Source organism: Temnothorax nylanderi, unplaced genomic scaffold (genome assembly GCF_030848795.1).
Source record: "Temnothorax nylanderi isolate EJ_2023f unplaced genomic scaffold, tnyl_v1.0 TNYL_tig0097_pilon, whole genome shotgun sequence".
In the NCBI taxonomy this organism is placed as follows: domain Eukaryota; kingdom Metazoa; phylum Arthropoda; class Insecta; order Hymenoptera; family Formicidae; genus Temnothorax; species Temnothorax nylanderi.
Window position 1 is genome coordinate 25,151 of NW_027249159.1, and position 16,374 is coordinate 41,524.

General features: G+C 31.5%; 1 protein-coding gene and 2 long non-coding RNA genes across 3 annotated transcripts; 2 read left to right on the plus strand and 1 right to left on the minus strand.

The window, feature by feature from the left end:
- Nucleotides 1-1,139: 1,139 nt before the first annotated feature.
- On the plus strand, nt 1,140-12,138 carry LOC139775358 (UDP-glycosyltransferase UGT5-like). Its single transcript, XM_071711287.1, has 6 exons — nt 1,140-1,430; nt 1,641-1,877; nt 6,028-6,444; nt 9,611-9,833; nt 11,201-11,420; nt 11,696-12,138. The coding sequence occupies exons 1-6, from the start codon at nt 1,203-1,205 to the stop codon at nt 11,988-11,990; spliced, it is 1,620 nt and encodes a 539-aa protein (XP_071567388.1). The 5' UTR covers nt 1,140-1,202; the 3' UTR covers nt 11,991-12,138.
- On the plus strand, nt 3,079-4,527 carry LOC139775387 (uncharacterized). Its single transcript, XR_011718819.1, has 2 exons — nt 3,079-4,317; nt 4,388-4,527. It is a non-coding gene; the product is annotated as an uncharacterized lncRNA (long non-coding RNA).
- A 2,121-nt stretch (nt 12,139-14,259) lies between the features above and the next one.
- On the minus strand, nt 14,260-14,841 carry LOC139775359 (uncharacterized). The gene is made up of 2 exons (XR_011718811.1): nt 14,660-14,841; nt 14,260-14,449 (listed from the first exon to the last, which is right to left on the minus strand). It is a non-coding gene; the product is annotated as an uncharacterized lncRNA (long non-coding RNA).
- Between the last annotated feature and the right edge of the window lie 1,533 nt (nt 14,842-16,374).

A 16,374-nucleotide genomic window follows, 5' to 3' on the forward strand; every position in this document is an offset into this window, starting at 1 on the left:
AAGGCAAATGAGGAGTTTTAGAATCAATTTAGATAGCATAAAGCTGGCAATGATATATTTAACTTACATTAAGTTACATTAAGCAATCTGTAGCTTATGTGTTTATGCGCGACTATAGCCATTCGCGATTGGCGTAATCAATGAAGAGTCCAACATCAAGCGTTCCGGACCGTACGGAACTACAGATGAAAAGTAAGTATTGCAAATCGTGCGACAACGACGATTTTAAGTACTACTAAATGAGTAAGAAATGCGAAAACTACGAGCGTAAATTATACGTGCAAAACTTTTCGGCGAAGTGATTGTGACGGTTTTACGTCGTAATAACAATGTATCGATAATAATAATAACTGAACACTTTCTAAAAGACCGGCGGCTATTTAACAATGTTTTGCAACGATTAGCGCGTGAGATGTCTTTAATCGCGATATTCCCAAACAATAATGCTTACCTGTTTTATTTAATGTATATAAAAAATTAGTATATATTTATAACAGACAAGACAATTAATCAATATTTTATAGATAATGCAATTAAAACAATTTAACTTAAATAATAACTCATACGAGTAGGGGGGACCGGGGCAAACTCGACACAATTTTTTTAAAGGCAATTTTCAACAATTAATTAAAATTTTTAAGCAAATTTAATGGTACACATTTAAAGTGTTCCTTCAGGTACAAAGTTGCTTAAAAAAATTTTGCTGTACGTCGCTTAGTTTTGCCCCCAGGAAAGGAAAAGTGATGCAAAGACAAATTTTCAAATTAAACAATGCCGGGGCAAACTCGACACTTTGCCTGATCGACACAATTTAATCTGGAATTTATTTTTTATTGTCTGAAACTAAAAATACATTGTTTATTGTGTATTTAGAAAATACAAAAATTCGGAATTAAGTAAAACAATCATTGGAAATAAGAAATAAGAACAAAAATTGTTGAACTTTCAATTATTTTCATCTAAACTCATGTCTGAAAAACAATTTATATACTTATTTATGCATCTTTTCTCCTCTTATTTTTATGACGGTACAGCTAAGTTGTTGAGAAAATCCCAATATTATCAGTCTAAAGTTACATAAAGTAATATTATGATAACGCTATTATCTCGAAATGAGGAGAGGGGGAATGCTACACTAGGCATGCAGATACATTTGGTCTCAAGATCTGATTGAGAGACCACGCGAGAAGTTTTGCGCAACAATGTTGAGTCGCGTTATTTTTCTGATTTGTTGTATTTTAATGGGTGATATCGTGATAGCGTCGAAACCATTGTCGATTTTAGTGGTAGAGACTGTTCCGTCGCCTAGCCACCACGTCTGGACGGAGCATTTAGTTAAAGGACTACTTCGCAAAGGTCATCATGTACACGCAGTCAGCATATTAGAGACTAAAGTCAAGGGTAAACTCGCGCAGAATTTAACATACGCCGTAAGTAGATATTATAGGAGACTCGAAGACATTCTGAGAGATATAAATCGATTATTTGCAAATCATAAAACAAATGAGAAAAAACATAACTTTTCGATTTTAAAATGTTCTTTTCTATTTTACGTAAAGTCAATATGCTTTTGGAAATGTCAATTTGTTACATTTTCGTATTTTCTCTCCTGTATGGTAAAGGGTACTTATTATTTTCAGGTTTTCGATGGTCTAATGGATACTTATGATGAATCTAATAATTATGACCCAGTTGAATGGGAGAAGTATAGCGCATTTTATACGGCATATTTTTTTTATCAGTGGGGTATTCACGCATGTGACACAATGATAAAAACTAAAACAGCGAAAGATCTTTTGAAAGTGGCTAAAACAGTCGAGTTTGACGTAATAGTGCAAGACATTACTATAACTCAATGTTTCTACGGATTATGGGAGGTAAAGCAATCAACTTTAGTAAATTTTAATTGTTTAGGCTATTTTGAAACTGCATGCGTCTTACCGAAGTTGCCTTTTAAATCGAGTGCGTTGCGTAACAAATTGAAAGTGTCTAGTTATTGCTCATATCAGCGGTAATCTTCACAATCGCTTCTTATTATCTCCAATCTTAAAAATGGCATGTTAACTGAGTGAATTTCATTTGTATCGAAGAATTGAGGCCTCTTTTCCGCGATGCTGATTTGTCGTCTCGAATTTTGCATCGCGGCGTGTTTCACTCGTGTCGCTTCTGTTTGTAATGAAAAAGCTAAATGGCGCGCGCGTAGCGCGCGCTTGTAGTGTTCTAGTCTAACTAGTCCCTCTCTAAATCCGTCTCTAAAAATGGCATGTTAACTGAGTGAATTTCATTTGTATCGAAGAATTGAGGCCTTTTTTCCGCGATGCTGATTGGTTGTCTCGAATTTTGCATCGCGGCGTGTTTCACTCGCGTCGCTTCTGTTTGTAATAAAAAAGCTAAATGGCGCGCGCGTGGCGCGCGCTTTTAGTGTTCTAGTTTGTTCAAAACGATAGTGAAATACGATTTCATCAGAACATCTCTGATGTGGAAAATGTGAAAAAATACGTGAAGTATTTCGTGGCGTTCTCTGTACAGATAAATAGGATAATAGTCGGGAAGTTACTAAAACTATATAAGTAGACAGACCGAAATGACTAAAACATTATGCTGTAGAAAAAATCAATCATTTTTATTAGCACATAGTACGAAAAAGATTTACATATATAAATTTATTAAAATAAATATTATTAAAAAGATACAAGAAAATTGTTGTCGTATTTTGGATGTAGTATTTTAATAATATAATGTTGCGCTCGCGGAGATTCTCTCTTACAAACTCGGTAGTTTTTTGTTGCGCATTTTTATAAATAATTGAGAACCCTGTTATTGCAGTAACACTAATTTAACGAACAGAAAATAATACACGGAAATAATAATCATATATACCTCTGCACAAAGCGATAGTTTATTTTTATATAAGTATATTATATTTTTGTAGTTGAAGTTTGGAGCATTCTGGGAGCAAAAATTAAAAATTTTTTTTAACTTGAAAAATTATAAAAAGAAATCTATTAATATATAAAACAATAAAATTCTAATAAAAATATTAATTTAAAATTACAATAATAAAAGAGAATAAAAAAACAAAATTTGAGAATTATATCGCCAGTAAGTGAAAAAATTCGCTTGGGTATACTTAATTCGACCCAACTGGCCAACTTTATTCAAAAGAACGCTACGTTTCGACCTCGGGTTTAGGTCCTTTTCAAGCGTCACATATACAGATTTGTTAATTAGTTAGGCATAATGCCTGCTACACCACATCTAAAAACTAATAAATAAAACATTACGACATGTAACATGTATAGTCAACAATTAATTAATATAAATTGAGCGCTTACACAATTTTTTCGTTGAGAGTTACAATGTATAAATGGATGTTGACGAGTTATATTTGGTCGTTCAATCGTCAAATAAACTTGTCAGGTCGGAGATGTTACCGATAATGTGCGGACACGGAGAATAACAAAACAGTATTGCTTACCGCGATTAGGAGGGGAGAACAGATCAAGAAGTGGGAAAATTATGTCTCTTCTATAATTCGTTCGTAGAGAGCGTTGAGCTTCTCTGTGTCTCTTTGTAGATTTATGTTATCGTTGAATTTCTTTATAAAAAACGTTTCCGCTGTTTCCCTCTTCTTGGTCTGTTTCGCCTTATGTAAAATTAATGGTTTTTTCCATTCGAAGTCATGTCCATATGATGTTCTGTGACAACTAACCACGGAATAATTGCTGACGTCCTTTTTTATGTCATTTTGGTGTTCTCTGAGACGCGTGCCTAAGTGCCGTTTCGTCTGCCCAATATAAGCGACATTACAGTCTTTGCAATTTATTTTATATACTAATTCAGTTTGATTGAGATCATCTATCCTGTCTTTCCCTCTTTTTATTATGCAGTCAAGTTTTTTAGGGACCGTATATAGGGTATTAATATTGACCTTCTTTAAATCTCGACTTATGGACTCACTCAGGTCTTTCACATATGGTAATGGTATACAATTCCTTGGATCAAAAATTATTTTACTATCATCAGTGGACGTGTTATTTCGTGTTTTGAGGTGATTTAATCTTTTGGCAATATATTTATTAATAATTGACTTTGGAAAACAGCTCTCTACGAACGAATTATAGAAGAGACATAATTTTCCCACTTCTTGATCTGTTCTCCCCTCCTAATCGCGGTAAGCAATACTGTTTTGTTATTCTCCGTGTCCGCACATTATCGGTAACATCTCCGACCTGACAAGTTTATTTGACGATTGAACGACCGAATATGGCTCGTCAACGTCCATTTATACATTGTAACTCTCAACGAAAAAATTGTGTAAGCGCTCAATTTATATTAATTAATTGTTGACTATTCATGTTACATGTCGTAATGTTTTATTTATTAGTTTTTAGATGTGGTGTAGCAGGCATTATGCCTAACTAATTAACAATTCTGTATATGTGACGCTTGAAAAGGACCTAAACCCGAGGTCGAAACGTAGCGTTCTTTTGAATAAAGTTGGCCAGTTGGGTCGAATTAAGTATACCCAAGAGAATAAAAAAAGTGTGCAAGAAACTTGCACATTGCTTCTTCATAGTTTTTAAGTGTGCAAGTAGAAACTTGCACATTGCTTCCTCATAGCTTTTAAGTGGGCAAGTAGAAACTTGCACATTGCTTCCTCATAGTTTTTAAGTGTGCAAATTATAAATTTGAACATTACTTCCTCACAATTTTTAAGTATGCAAATTATAAATTTGCACGTTGCTTAATCAACATTTTATTTCGCTCATAAAGCTTTCTCTTATGAGAAATCCTGTTTTTTAAATGCATAATTATTAGTAGATATTTATTAATTTGGCTTCCTCATAGAGAAAGCTTTATGAGCGAAATAAAATGTAAATTAAGTCATGTTTGGAAATTGTGAGGAAGTAATGTTCAAATTTATAATTTGCACACTTAAAAACTATGAAGAAGCAATGTGCAAGTTTCTACTTGCCCACTTAAAAGCTATGAGAAAGCAATGTGCAAGTTTCTACTTGTACACTTAAAAACTATGAAGAAGCAATGTGCAAGTTTCTACTTGCACACTTTTTTTTATGTGATAATCTTTATTGCGACTAATATCTGTTCCGCAATTTGTGTCAAAATATATACTATTCTTTCGCATTAAAACTTGTGTTTTTTTTGTAGTGAATATTTCAAAAAATATTTTGGTGCAAGACCAAGTTCATTAATATATATGTATGAAAATAATTTTTAAGATCCACTACCAACACCATTAAAAACGCCATTAGAAAAAATAATAGTTTGTTAACAGTCGAGGCTTGGACTGCTTTGTTTATTTATGCGTAGTATTTGCGCCTATACCCGGCCTATACTAGTATATGTAAAAAAAATTCTAACGATTGTTTCCACAATTTGTGCTAAAATATATACTATTCTTTCGCATTAAAACTTGTGTTTTTTTTATAGTAAATATTTCAAAAAATATTTTGGTGCAAGACTAAGTTCATTAATTTATTTATATTTAATATGTTTTACACTTGTTCAAACCTTAGCGTTTTTATTATCCGGGTTCTCCTACCATATTATGCTGACTTCTTAAATGTACCGGAACACGGTATCGGAAAAGTACGTTTTATTTATTAACTTATGTTGTTAATAACTTTATAATAAACAATGAACAATGGCTAAAACCTTTTAAAGATTTCTTAGGAGGGTGACCTTGACACTATATATGTCTGTCAAAGTGAAGGTCATTGGAGATGGGTCCCCTAGACAACAGTTTTTCCAATTTTTCGTTATAATTTTATTGTTTTATAAATCTATTTTTTTTTAATAATTTCTTTATTAGGGAAAATTTCAATTTTTGCTTTAAGATCTGTTCAAACTTCAACTACATTATTATTTTTGCATTATCTGCTAATAAAAGTGACAACCTTTTCTGCAAAATAGTATTTAATTTATTCTATTTTGTTTATTACAAAAATAATATCTATTTAGTTTTAGCTTTCTTCATTGTCTGTATAGGTATTGTTCTTTCAGATTGCTAAAGGCAAGCCACCCATAGTAGGCTATGTTCCTTTTGGTGCTACACCTTATCTCAAGGATTATGTCGGTGGTCCAAGTTATCCGACTGTTCGATCTTACACATATGCAGCCATTTCAAAACCTGAAAGTTTGTGGCTGAGAACGTGGAATGCTTTATATTACATTGTGGATGATCTCATACGACATTACTATTTCTTTCCTATTATTCAACGACTTACTGAGGAATATGTAGGCCATGCAATTAGACCATTACATAAAATAGAAAGAGAAAGTATAAATATTGTACTAATTAATAGTCATTCTGCGCTCGAATCTGCGATACCACTGCCACCGAATACCCTAGAGATTGCAGGATTGAATGCTCAGGCCGTGCAACCAATTGCCGGCGAGGTAATCGTGACATATCCTGAGGTAAGAGAAATTATACGAACCCTGGTTCGTTATATATTTTATATTATGCAGTTTGTATTATGCAAGGGGTCCTATTTAAGTAATGCATTTTAATATCTCTTCTGTAACTTGTCATAGACAAAAGTCGCATGGTTTAGAGGGGGCCACATAATGAAAATATGAACTTAACCTTGAGTGACCTTTTCAAGTTAAGTTAGATTAAGATCACCTCAAATTTTTTAAATGAAACCTCTTATTTTTCATGTCAGGCCGCCTTGTTGAGACGTTTTTAAAACACTATAATAAAACTCTCTTTCGTTAAGAATTTCCTGAGACATTTTAAATTTTGTCATGATTTTTTAAATATAAAATATGAAATATCTCGTAAAGTATTCACTTTTCGATGACTTTACCTTGATACTTTTATACGTAGCATAATAACAAAAATCGAATAATGTTATTAATTTTAAATTTGCAATTCTGCAAAATTGAATGCGTCTACAAAATGCAATCAATTTTTTTAAAATAATTATTTCTAATTTTTTACAACAATCGAATCCTTTCATTATTCTATCTATGAAAGTATAAAGGTAAAGTTATCGAAAAATGACTTATGTAAAGTCGATACTCGATATTCGCATATCGAAGTTTATTATTGTCCGCGCGAATATAGAAAACGAGCTAACTAAGAACCAAGCGCGGTAAATAATGCGCGAAAGTTTTATTTATATCTTTATTTTACATATTTTCCAACCTTTGGCTGCGCGCCGACTAGATTTGTCAGACTTGAAACACAGCTCCGGTTGGAGTAGTAAAATCCCCCCCTACACCTAATTAAATCGATTCGATTTAATTTTTAATGCTATGTGCATCTAAATAACTGTAAAGAAATCATTGCGAAAAATATATACGCCTCGCGCGTTTTCACCTTTCGCTGACCCGCCATTATTGACTCTCTTTCATTTTCTTTCATTTTATTTTCTTTCTGTTCCTTCTTTTTTCTATTTTGTTTAAAAATTCTACCGGGTTTAGTTTTACATTTGCTGCCTTTCTGTTCTAATATCAATTCATTTATTCTTTTTTTTCGCCCGCGCTTCGCTCGCTTTCATCCTCTAAAAAATTATCCATTAGTGAAAAATTAAACTTATCCTCCAAAAATTAAAAAAATTTTGTTTTCAAGAAAATCGGTCCATTAATACTTATTATTTCTCAAAAAATTTGAAAAATTTTGAAACCGGTTTCCAAAAAATCGGCAACGAAAAATTATCCATAAAAATTATCCATAAAAAAATCAGCTTGATATCTCAAAATTTGCGAAAATTGGAGCAATTACGTACATTTTTTTAAACAAAAATTGGAAACCCCTTTATTATTAGCAATTTTTCTAATTTTATTACATTCTTTAGTTCTTTCTATCCTTATTTCATATATAATTCTTTGATTCGGTCCACTATTTTCCAAAAAATTGGAAAAATTTCTGAACCAGTTTTCAAAAAGATCGGTAACGAAAAATTATACACATCATGGCAATCTCCGGAAAATTCTACCCCTACTTCATATAAGGTAAACGTCCCAGTGGCCGGACACATTGGAGAAAAATATTTACTATTTATTTAAACAATTAAAAATGAAAATAATAATTATTGTAAAAAAAACTTTAATATTTAACAATTAATCGGGAAAAAGAAGTAAACCTAATTAAACATTTTTGTATTTAAAAAAATTGATTAAATGAGCATGTGTCTGTTGTTTGAGTGTCCGGATACTGCTACATTAAGAATATCAGTAGTCCCAATCGCCGGACGCATGTGTGAACGCAATTTGTTAAAAAATGAGAGGTTAGTGTCATGCAGTGTCGCTTGTTGGAATCGATGGATTTTTGCTGTAAGTGTAATAATTACATGTTTTTAAAGGCATTGAAACTACTCACCGACAATTTATCTTCATTTACAAATGTTAAAATAAGTATAATTTTTTAATTGGTCGGACACTGGGACAAGTTATGCCCGGATACTAAGCCATAACCTATTTCAGCTATCCGGCCACTGGGACAAGTATGTCCGGACACTAAGCCACAACCTATTTTAGCTGTCCGGCCACTGGTACATTGACACGCTCCATTACTTATGTAAATATTAAATTATTAATTGATATATGTAAGTTAAAATAATTTTTCCCTGCTTAAGGGAATCTTAAGTTTTCGAATAAATACAAATATTTATATTAAACATCTTTCTAAATATTATAAATTGTATTATTTATGACAAATCATGCTTAACCGTCCGGCCACTGGGACGTTTACCTTACAATTCTTTGAAATTCGGCCAATTAACGAATGTCATATACAATTCTTTGAAATTCGGTCCATTAACGAATGAGTTAGTTCGCGGACAGACAGACAAACAGTCGGGTTTTATATTATAGTATGATATGATATCCACATATCCATATCTCTCAAATAGCCACCAGGGATATCCATTAAATACCCACGTGTCATCCACATATCCATATCCACCAAGTATCTACCACATGTCTACCATAGATATTTACTAGTTCGTAATGACGCCGCTAAGCGGCGCATAATGGTAAGACCAACTCGTAAGTAAATTTCTGTTGGAAGCGAATATAAGCAGGTCCCCGGCGAAGCAAAATCGCGACATCCACGAGTCTTCGGACCCGGCTCCTTTTTTAAATCTAGAGAAATAATATTTTTGATATGTTGATTCAACGTTTATGTGCTTTATGGGGTTCTATTTGTATATAATGGACATATATAAAAATAAAAAACATCGATTAAATATCTACGCAAATATCTAATCAATATCCACTAGACGTGCAATTATTTATATAAATATCCACTGGATATTTAATGGATATCTAGTGGATATTCTCATGGATATTTAATATCTATTAGATCTCGTGTGGCGGACATCTGGATATTTAATGGATATCTACTGGATATCTCGTGGATATCATGGATATACATTGGGGATATTTAATAGATATCTATTTAATATTAAATTTTGTGTGGGAATGCCACATAAATCTTATTTAAACAAGCTTGATAATATAATTCTGCTTAGATATAATCCGTTAAAAATGTATCAGTTACTTACGATTATATTTCGTCATTAAGATTCATATCTTTGTATATTATCGAAATATTCAGTTCACCATTATTTTGCAGGATGTGCGCATATTTCTTGACGGAGCAAAGAATGGAGCTATCGTAATATCGTTAGGAACGAATGTGAAATGGAAACATCTCAATTTAGACACGGTTAAAACTGTTATACTGGCTCTGTCGAAACTGAAGCAGCGAGTGCTGTGGAAGTTAGATATTGAAGTGCCATTTGAGATACCGGAAAATGTAATGGTTATGAAATGGATGCCTCAAAGCGAAGTTTTATGTACGTTTCACAGTTTCTATGAATGCACAAGAAACATGAGACACATATTTCTACATAACATTTGTTTAATTAGCTATTGCTTTGCGTATATTCGTTTATCAACGTAAACAATTCTTTTAAACAAGTTTCGGCTAGAGTTCCGTATCCGACCCCCTCTCCGATTTGAATCTACTTTTGCAGCCACGTAGTACATACTAAAAGAAGTCGAAAGCCCCAGTGCCAACTTGCGGAAATAATTATTTTCTTAAATATTCAAATTTTTGTAGCAGAGTTGGGGTGGAGTGAGGTAGGGTGGATCTCACACTTTGCGTGGATAGTTTTTAGATAGCATTGTACTTTCTAAACACAACAATTAGGGAGTGGACCTCGCTTTCTTTGCTAACTGGGCTAAACGAGATCTTTTATTGTGTAATTTTACATGGACTTTCAACTTTTCACGCGAAAAGAGGGTCAATATTGCAGTCAAAAATCCAAAATCTAGCAAAATAATAAAAATTTGAATATTTAAGAAAATAGTTATTTCCGCAAGTTGGCACAGAGGCTTTCAACTTCTTTTAGTACGTACTTACCTGTCTGCAAAAGTAGATTATAATCGGAGGAGCTCGCATACGGAACTCTTACCGATATTAATGCAATAGGTACCATTCTTCTAAAAACTGCTTTGAGAAAAATGAGATTTATGATTATGAGAATTACTTACTTTTACGTAATACTGGTTCAAATTGTTACTTTAATAACTAGTGTTTTAATAAAATATCAGACATACACGAAAACGTCGCATAGGTATATGTACAAATATTTTGTGGATAGATTGGTTATTGACTAATTACAGCACAACTATACTCCAATGTCCAACGAGAGATTGAGGATAAAGTCCCTAGAGCGTGGCGTACCGTATAAATATGTAAATAGATGTTCTGTGAGCGGAGACCTGCGCGAGCAGACGGACGAGTTTTCGTCCGACCTACTCTCAATCTCTCGTTGGACGGAGTATACATTTCAAAATTAAATAACTATAGTATGAGAAAATCAATTTTTGTTGTATTAAGTTCATATAGTTACCTCGCAGTAATGTCTAAACAATTTTATTTTATTTCATAATTTTTTCGCACATATTATAAGACAATTTCAGTTTTTAGTTATTACAGTTATATATATATAATCTCTTTATAATAAGAGAGTAATTTTTATTACAATAAGAACATCTCGTTTTTTGTTTAAAAATGATGTATAAGCAACAAAATTGTTAATTAAAAGTTTATTACATTAGTTTAATCGGGACATATACAGCTAATAAAATTTTTGTATCAATGTGAGATTTCCATAGTTGAGAGTAAGTATTTATTATAATATACTTTTATGTTTAGCTCATAAAAATGTTAGAGCAATCTGGACACATGGTGGTCTTCTGAGTGCACAGGAAGCTATTTGGAAAGGCATACCAATGATCGTAATGCCTTTCGGTGGAGATCAAAAATCCAACACAAGAATATTAGTAGCTAAAGGCGTTGGCATATACTTGGACATTAAAACTTTGTCCACGCAGTCGATATTACACGCAGTTGAAGAAGTACTTTATAATGAAAGGTATCATATTTTGATCATGTTTTAATAATTATTATGTAAGCAGTAAATATTAACAATATAGCTACATTTCAGATAATTACTAAACTCTAATATTTAATATAGTATAATCGATTTGCAAATTCCTATAAAAACAATTGTTTATAAAATTATAGATTAAGAAATTTGGCTTTCCTGTTTATGTGTCTTGTCATATATTTGGCTTTTCCTTTAATTAAGATGCGTTTGTTAAAATGTAATTATTTATTTCATTATTAATAGTGAAACTTTTTGTACAGTTATACAAGAAACATGAAACGGTTATCCAGCGAATTCCGGGATCGACCAATACCGCCATTAGATTTAGCTGTTTGGAGTGTTGAATACACCGTCCGCCATCCAAATGGAACTTTAGTAACACCGCTGAGATCTCAGAGCTGGGTGGAACGAAATCTGATTGATGTCTACGCATTTTTGTTTCTTAGTTTCTTCATAATATTGTTAAGTATATTCTTTGTAATAAAGCTATTGATTAATTTTTATTATAATTATATGTACACTGCATCTAATTTACGCAAGAGTAAACAAGCGTAAGTCGTATTAAAATGTATTAACAGGCTTTGCGTGCTATATATAATGTTAATGTAGAGAAGTGAATATAACATAAATATCGAAAATGTTGTATTAATTGCATTGATATTGTAATTATTAATAAATTTTGTTATACTGAATTGTAAAATAATTGAAGCACATGGTAAATATTAAAAACGTTTAATAAAATATTTTTGATATATAAAAGCTCTTCTCTGACAGTAAATAAAATAACACATTATTGTTTAGCCAAATTTTTATTCAAACATTTACGCGAATATAAATATTTTTTTAGAATTCGATTTCTGAATGTAAGAAGACATATGTCAGTTTGTTTAGGCAATTAAGTGTAATCATTGATATGAGACGAAGAATATTCCTGCAAAAAATTTGCGCTGTTTGAAAATGAATTTAGTTATAACCCATACAGCATGGAATATGCAAGAAATGTGCTATAAACAATCTATAAATATTTTAATATTTCACGGGTCATTCAGAATATTCTGTAGAAGTTCTATAAATATTCCATGAAATTTTGTCTATTTGGAATATGCATAGAATATTCTACAAATATTTTAATAAATGTAGTACATTTAAAAAATGCATAGAATGTTCTATAAATATTTTGACAAATATAGAATATTTGGAATATTTACAGAACATTTTGTTAATATTCTTAAACATTTATAGCATGTGCTATGAATATTCTAAGAAACTTTTCTAGAATTGCTATGAATATTTCGATAATAATCTGTAAACATTGCGATGAACATAAAATAATCAGAATATTAATAGAATATTTTTTACATATTAGTAGAATATTTTTAAAATAATCTATAAATATTTTAGGAAAAACATTCTAACTATTCTAGGAATATTTAAAAAATATTTTGAAACATTATATAAATATTCTGGAAAACATTAATAAAAACTTTTTAGAAATTTTTCTGCAATATTTATAGAATATTTCGTGATTTTCTTGAAGTATCTACAATGTCTGTATTCGGGGAGCGCGCTATTTGCTTATTCTATCCTTGTTTTACACCTGATGAGCGATAAAAATAGAATGATGCAATAGCGCTAATAGCGCGCTCCCCGAACGCAGCCAATATGTTATGCATATTTCAAGAATATTTTATGAATATTCTGCAAACGTTTTGCGCATATTCAACCATAGAACCTCCATAACGATCGAGATAATAAGAAAACAAATATGATAAGTATCTGTCAACCGTAGAAATCAACATTAATACAAATTTTTTGGAATAAATATAATTATTTCAATGGAGTATCTGCACAAGCAGGTATGTATCTATACAGGTAGAAAGTTGCCACTGGTCTCCCGTAAAATTTGATAAAAATTTAGTATCTACGTTAATCGTCGTGATTACTGTAAGCGATTTACCACAGTCTCCCCTCTAACTTCGGACCTACCCATACAGCACAAAATGTTTTTAAAAAATATTTCTGAATATTTCTATAAAAATATTACAAGAAATATTTTAAAATGGTTTTAGGAATATTTTAAAAAAGTTAAAAAACCTTTTGTGATAACATTTTTAAGAATATTTTAAGAATCTTTTAAAAATATTTATAAAAATGTTCTTTTTTATCACCTAGACAATATTTTCTTAAATATTTGAAATATATTTTTGAAATATTAATTTAAATCTACATATTTATTGTTTTATAATCTCGTTCCAAATTACTTAAAAATATTTTAAATTTATTATTGGTTCCATAATTTTTTTTAAATATTTTTAAAATATTATGAAATATTCTTAATTAAAAGATGCATAGTAGCGCATCTTTCCGTGCTAGTTTGGAACGACCCCGCTAGGCGGCGCATGATGGTAAGACTAACTCGTAAGTAAATTTCAGTTAAGGGCTAATATAAGCAGGTCTCTGGCGAAGCAAGAGTATGACATTCGCAAAATATGTATATTTTTCAAATATCAAGATGTAGGGTAGACCGGGGCACGTTGTCACGCATTTTTGTCAATATTTTTTGTATTTTTTACATTCAATATTTGAGAGTACTGTGATATGCCAAAATTTCGAGTGAACCCTCAGCTTCAATTGGACAGTATCGAATTTTGTGTGATTGTTACTCTACAGTTGTTACATAACAATAAATAACGACAGGTCGTTTGCCCCGTGACCGGGGCACGTTGTCACATCAAATGTAATTGCATGCAAAATGTTATCCAAACTGTATTCAACGTAAATATCAATATATTATAGTGCGCTGCAATGTAAAAAAGTAAAATCCTTCACAGAAACATTTATTTTATTTCAAAAAAGTACAAAAAGCACGAAGTTTTCGTCTTAATCTAAATACAAGAATTCCACTCGAATGCGCAACTTATTGATCGTTAACAGCAAGACGAATTACTTCTAGATCGACTACTGCGGCTCTCGCAGTTTTCCGTTTGTAGGAGCGCACCATATCCCAATTGCACCTATGACATTAAAATTCGTGACAACGTGCCCCGAGGGTATTTTTTTACTCCAAACAGCCTCATGGCCGACACGTTTGAGATATTCATAAGGTTAGGTATTGCACGCGGTAGGTAAAAGTACATACTTTAAGATAATATAAAGGTCTATTCTGAAAAAACATAAGCTTCATGTCCAGTACGTTGAATATTAGACAATAAAATTTTACTTACGGTCGCAAAAAACTTTCAAGTTGATTTTACGTCAACACGGCTGGAGCAATCTCAACACTGTAAACACACCAAAGATGGGCATACACTAACACGTTTTGGGAATGACGGGTGCTGCCCTCTGGTTATTAGTTTTTTAAATAAAGCCGATGTGACAACGTGCCCCGTGTGACAACGTGCCCCGGTCTACCCTACCTATATTATTTTACAGATATTAAAAAAATCTGTCAAACATGAAACACACAATTATTGCTGATTGGGTTAAACATATTTTATTTTTTGAAGTAATATTTCTAAAAATATTATCGAATAATCTACAAATGTTTGTAAATATTCCCAAATATATTAAGAAAAATGTCTGTATTCCAAGATTGTTTTAATAAATTCACAAATATTCACAAATATCCTATAATTGTTTTATAAATGTATACAGAATATGCGATACCCCATTTTTAATGTTCCTAAAATAATCTATAAATGTTCCATAAATATATTTTGCATATATAAAAAATTATGGATTATGCGGAAATATTTATAAAACATTTGTAGATTATTCGAGAATATTTACAGAAATTTCTAAGGACATTCAAAGCGGGACATTACACGTTCTTTGCACATTTATAGATCATTCATAGAAAATTCATGAATATTCTAAAGAATATTTATAGAACATTCATGGAATATTTCATGCTGTATGGGAAGAACTCAAGAAATTCCATTCTAAAATAAAATTCTATAATAAGTTAATTTTTTGTTTTCTGATGTCAATAGTTTTTTTGTAGGTGGAGATGTGGAAGAGATGCAAAAGTCAATTATATTAGATCTTTCCAAGAAGAAGGTCGTCGTTTTTTAAAAATAGAATTGTATGATTTTTTTATCTGGTATGATTCTTCTAGTTATTCTGCATGTACAGGGTGTCCGACGGAAAGTTATTGAAACTATTAAAATCAAATAAAATTAAGTAAAAATTTTCCGTTAGACAGAATAGTACACTCAAATAAAACTTCCAAATACCTTCTAAATCCCTCTATCAGTCGCTACCTCTTTTCTTCCACCGGTGTGAGTCACCGGTCATATTTTTCTATACCTGAGCGCAGTCCATACTGACCATACTATGGCTGCATTCCGATATTCACTGTCAGCAACTTTCAGTACTGAAAATCTATAGTATACGTGACGTAAAATATAGATTTGCAGTACTGACAGTGAATATCGGAATGCAGCCTATATGTCGAGACGTAACAAAACTGTGACTCTGTTGTGACGAACGACAGATCTACTAACACCGTCGGTAAACATATGCGCTCGATCTGCCACTGGTACCACCAGCGCCTTATTTCACATTTTCACGAGTATTTGTTAGTCAAATACACGGTTACGGTGTATTATGTATTATTATGTATATTTTATATCACAAAATTACGTTACCTAGTTCAACCTAAGTGATATATGTATAAATCCAAAAATCCAACCTAACCTGCAAGACTTCAAAATTTAAACATTAAAATTTAAACATTACTACTAAAATTTTTGATTAAATAAAAAAACAATAAACATAATTTAGAGAAGAATGCGGGAATAAAAAAGCAGCGCCAAGTTTTTTTACAAGAAAAATTTATTTATTTTATTTTAATTAAATATTTTTATTTTGTACTGTTATCTCTTTAATTTTTTGTTATTAAAATGATTATTTGTAATATTATAATTTTGTTAAGGAG